This window comes from Thermoascus crustaceus (genome assembly GCF_041956765.1).
Source record: "Thermoascus crustaceus strain CBS 181.67 unplaced genomic scaffold VTN00scaffold_7, whole genome shotgun sequence".
NCBI classification, from domain to species: domain Eukaryota; kingdom Fungi; phylum Ascomycota; class Eurotiomycetes; order Eurotiales; family Thermoascaceae; genus Thermoascus; species Thermoascus crustaceus.
Window position 1 is genome coordinate 1,673,596 of NW_027192533.1, and position 3,883 is coordinate 1,677,478.

At 46.5% G+C, this 3,883-nt stretch overlaps 1 protein-coding gene across 1 annotated transcript; it reads right to left on the reverse strand.

Moving 5' to 3' along the window:
* Positions 1-283: 283 nt before the first annotated feature.
* VTN00DRAFT_9573 (uncharacterized protein) lies at positions 284-669 on the reverse strand (the record flags this gene model as incomplete). Its single annotated transcript, XM_069436548.1, has 2 exons — positions 284-423; positions 474-669. 2 exons carry the CDS (start codon positions 667-669, stop codon positions 284-286), a joined length of 336 nt encoding a protein of 111 aa, XP_069285158.1.
* Between the last annotated feature and the right edge of the window lie 3,214 nt (positions 670-3,883).

Below are 3,883 nucleotides of genomic sequence, written 5' to 3' on the forward strand. Positions count from 1 at the left end.
TTTGCCACTCGGAGAGCACGCGCCACGCTGATGCGATTATGAGTCTAGTAGAGTTTGATAAATCACCGAAGCGATTGTCAAATTTGAGGATAAGCGTTTACGGCCTTCGCTTATCCACAAACTCCATGAAAGAGGCGCATGCCCTGCACGGACATGGGAAATTAAAGACATGGCGAACTGCCGTCGCAGAACGGACTGGGTTTGTGAAATGGTTGTATTGGACTGGTTGTAGAATTGCGATTTGCTGAGTTGCTGCTGCTTTCGGCCGCCCCTCCTTTCGGGTTTAGTGTCGGCCTGTGCCGCGCTCCGTCCGGCATAGCGTCACCTCGTTTGGGTTTAGGCCATCCTCATCGGGTTTGGCGCCGCGCCCCATCCCTGAACGGGAACTGCCGCATGTCACCGCCTGGCATTGCGTCGTCCCATCTATATAAACTGATGAGTGTGTCGCTCAACGACGCTGCTCTTTCTTCCACCTTTCTCTCCCTCCCACACGGACCCTCCAAGGTCCGCGCGAAATGAAGCGGCATCTCCGGCCGGCTGGCATGGCCCCCTGTCCAGCTGGAAATGTTGTCTCATCATACAGCCACCGTCTCCACTTGCGGCACGGAATGAAGCAGCCGTCTGTTGAGTAACGCCCTGTCCTCGTCCTTCTGCACTCCAACCTTCCATTGCGGGTGTCGGACAGAATCCTCTGTCTCCAGAACCTAGGATGTGAAACTCTGGAATCCACGGCTTTGTCGCGTCATCCATCGACCTCCAACAGTGAGATCGAGTTTGCCTGTAATATGCCTTCTGTCTCTCTCCCTCCCTCTCCTTTTATTTTCTCTTTTCTTCTTTTTTTTTGGCAAAGCAAACGGAAGGGAATGAGCCGGCAGAACCTCACCGGACGCCCTTTCTGCTTGGCAGAGCAAGTGGAATCTGAGGACTTCATGTCACATTCACTGACGTTGTCGCCAGAGGGCGAGCACCAACCAGATTATAAGGTTACCAGGAGAAGCAAGATGACCCTCTGAGTAAGTCAGTCACCATAGCACTTCTCTTAGCATTTACCTTCACCCATTTCCTGACACATTCCAGAACAGACACCCATCATCAACCTTGAGGATGGTGACAATTCTTCTGTTCCCGCCTCATCTGTGTCCTTCAGAGTCACATCCAAACAAGCAGAGAACTCCTCCAGCAGTCACACCTCATTTGACATCTCTCTGGATAGATCAGACATGGATGAAGCGACAAATTTTGGTTTGAATCCCTGTCACCCGGCCATTGTCGGACCGAGCTGCCAAGAAGAGGTCATGGAACACGACAGGGACATGCGGCTGGCGCCATAGCCCCAGAAGACGGCCAGGAGAGTTGTCAAGTCGAAGAAACTAGCGATTCCAATGCTTTAGAAAGCCATGAGAACGACCAAGCCCCTAGCATTATAGATACTGAATCGTCTCCATCTGAGCAACTTCGCGCGCTCTCTGCCAAGAACGCTCTTCTCCCAGCCTAGTGGAAAAAATCACCAGCAGCCGTTAACGTTGTCCTTCCATTGCTGTGGTCATACCGGCACCTCGGCGGAAGAAACATACGGCCGTCAGGGCAAGGACTGCTGTGCAAGCTGACTTTGCCACAGATAAGAGAGTGATGTAGAGCTTTTAAGCTAATAAGAATCTCTATAAATAACTTACAGCTCAAAGTGAAGCAGAGTTTGGAAATTGGTTCAAGAAACCGTGCAATATCTTCATGATTTTAATGGGTGGCCTGAAAATGGGCAGAGTGTTATGCGCCCTCCAGATAGACCAGAGAAATAAGGTCACTGCACGCCGGTTTGGTATACTGAGGGCTTGTCACAGGTCTCCTTATGTCCTCTGTCGGTCTAGGACAGGGGTCAAGTCAGGACTGGAGTCAGGCTTGGTCTGCTGTTGAGCAAGGACGGCTGTCGAACTGGGACTGTGGTCGAAATAGGACAGCGGACGAGATCAGACAGGAGTCCTATATGGGTAGGAGAGGACACAGGGAATAGGCAGAAAAGGTAAGCTAGGGTCTAGATTCAATCAACAAGTTGACCGCAGCGTCCTATCCACTAGGTAAATGAATGTCTTATATACATATCCTTCCATGGCGGCGTAATTGAGAGTGATGCGTCCTGTATGCTCCGGATCCTGGAGGAGTAACAATCCCCTATTACTCCAGGCCTTTCATCCTGAGGTTGGGGTGCTCAGGAGGTAGTTCCTCCATTCCAAGTTCGGGGTGCCTTTCCGCGGGGCTCGTAAAACAGAGATGTATGTATCTTGAAATGGAGATGCTTCGTTTTATCTGCCTTCCAGGCAGGGTGATGAAAGCATCTCTAGTATTATAATAACATTCTGAATCAGAGTAATCTATATAGATTATAATAATCTAGTTACATAATATTCTCTTCTTCTGCCTGTCTTGCAATATCTGTAGGCTGTGCTGTCAGACAGAAATAGAGAGAATATAGATCTTAATTTGTACCTGCACCTCTAACTATCTATGCACAGGTACACTACTGCATCTATATAAAGTTAGGTACTGAGTACCTAGTACCTATTAAATTACAATGTCTTGAAGAACTGCCTGACTGTTTCGCGTTGTATAACCTGTTATGTACTCTAACATGTAGGTACCAGGAAAAGCACTTAGGTACACAACAACGGCTCTTAGTCTAATGTCACCTGCAATGTCCCTCCCCCTTCTGCCATCTCCAGCTAGCCTCCTTAGAAACTGTACCGGTACAGCGCCTTAGATATGTAATGTGCATATACAGTACATATATTATTTCCATGTAGTGTACCAGTACATAGTATATCATCATACTATGCTGTACAGGTACACTATGTAGTAGGTACTGTAGTGGACGCTATCTCAGTCGCTAGATACGTTAGGTACATACATTAGCTGTGGCTGCAGCTGCAGCTGCAGCTCCATGTGTGCGCAACATGTTAAGGTACTTTACAGTACCTAATCCCTAACCAAAGGTAGCACAGCACAGCGCAGCGCAGTAAAAAGTACTATACTATACTATACATGGTACCATACATCCACAAACTATAGTACAGTAGATGTATGCGATAGATCAAGATTAGTACTCTACCTACAGAATCTACCTAACCTGCACAATAGTAAGAACTCTAGATAGGTATCTAGATAGTTATATAAGCACAGATTATTATCCTGATCAGAAGCCCAATCTTGTCGGAAGTGGCAAGGCAGGTTTGGTTGTGTTGTGACACAAGTACTATATGTATGTACAATATATTAATCAGGTATGTCGTACACGGGTTATGAGATCCATCCACAAGCAAGCTGAGGGAGGGCTATCCCTGCTATGAGCTCGAGCTCCCAGATCAAGTGATCAAAAAGAAAAGCAGTGAGGTTTGTTAACTCCTCCTGTTCAGTCTATACTTTACGAGGAGAATCTACCCCGCGGAGTTTGTTGAAAATAGATTTTAGGGTACGATAGGGAAACGTCTGATTTATCATTTGCAAGCGATCCTGGAATGTCAAAACAGTACATTGTTAGAAGTGGAGACATGTACGGACTGCTAAATTCGCTATAATTATATAAGAACGAGAGAAGACAGATGTATATAATATTCTCCCCGCTCCTTGACAAAAGAGAGAAGCAGGCCAAATATGCAAGTCGATGCGCCCAAACGAAGGACTATAGTACCTATATATCATGTTCAGACAAAATAGGAAACGATACCTAACCGGATACAAAGTCAATATACCCCAGATACCACAAAAGTTGACGGAAAAGGGAGTGACTTACCTATATGGAAGGAAACATAACCCATATATACCGTCGCTAACACGTTTAACAAAAAAAGACTTGTAAATTTATAGAGTCAAGGTAAAGTCGGATCAGATCAGG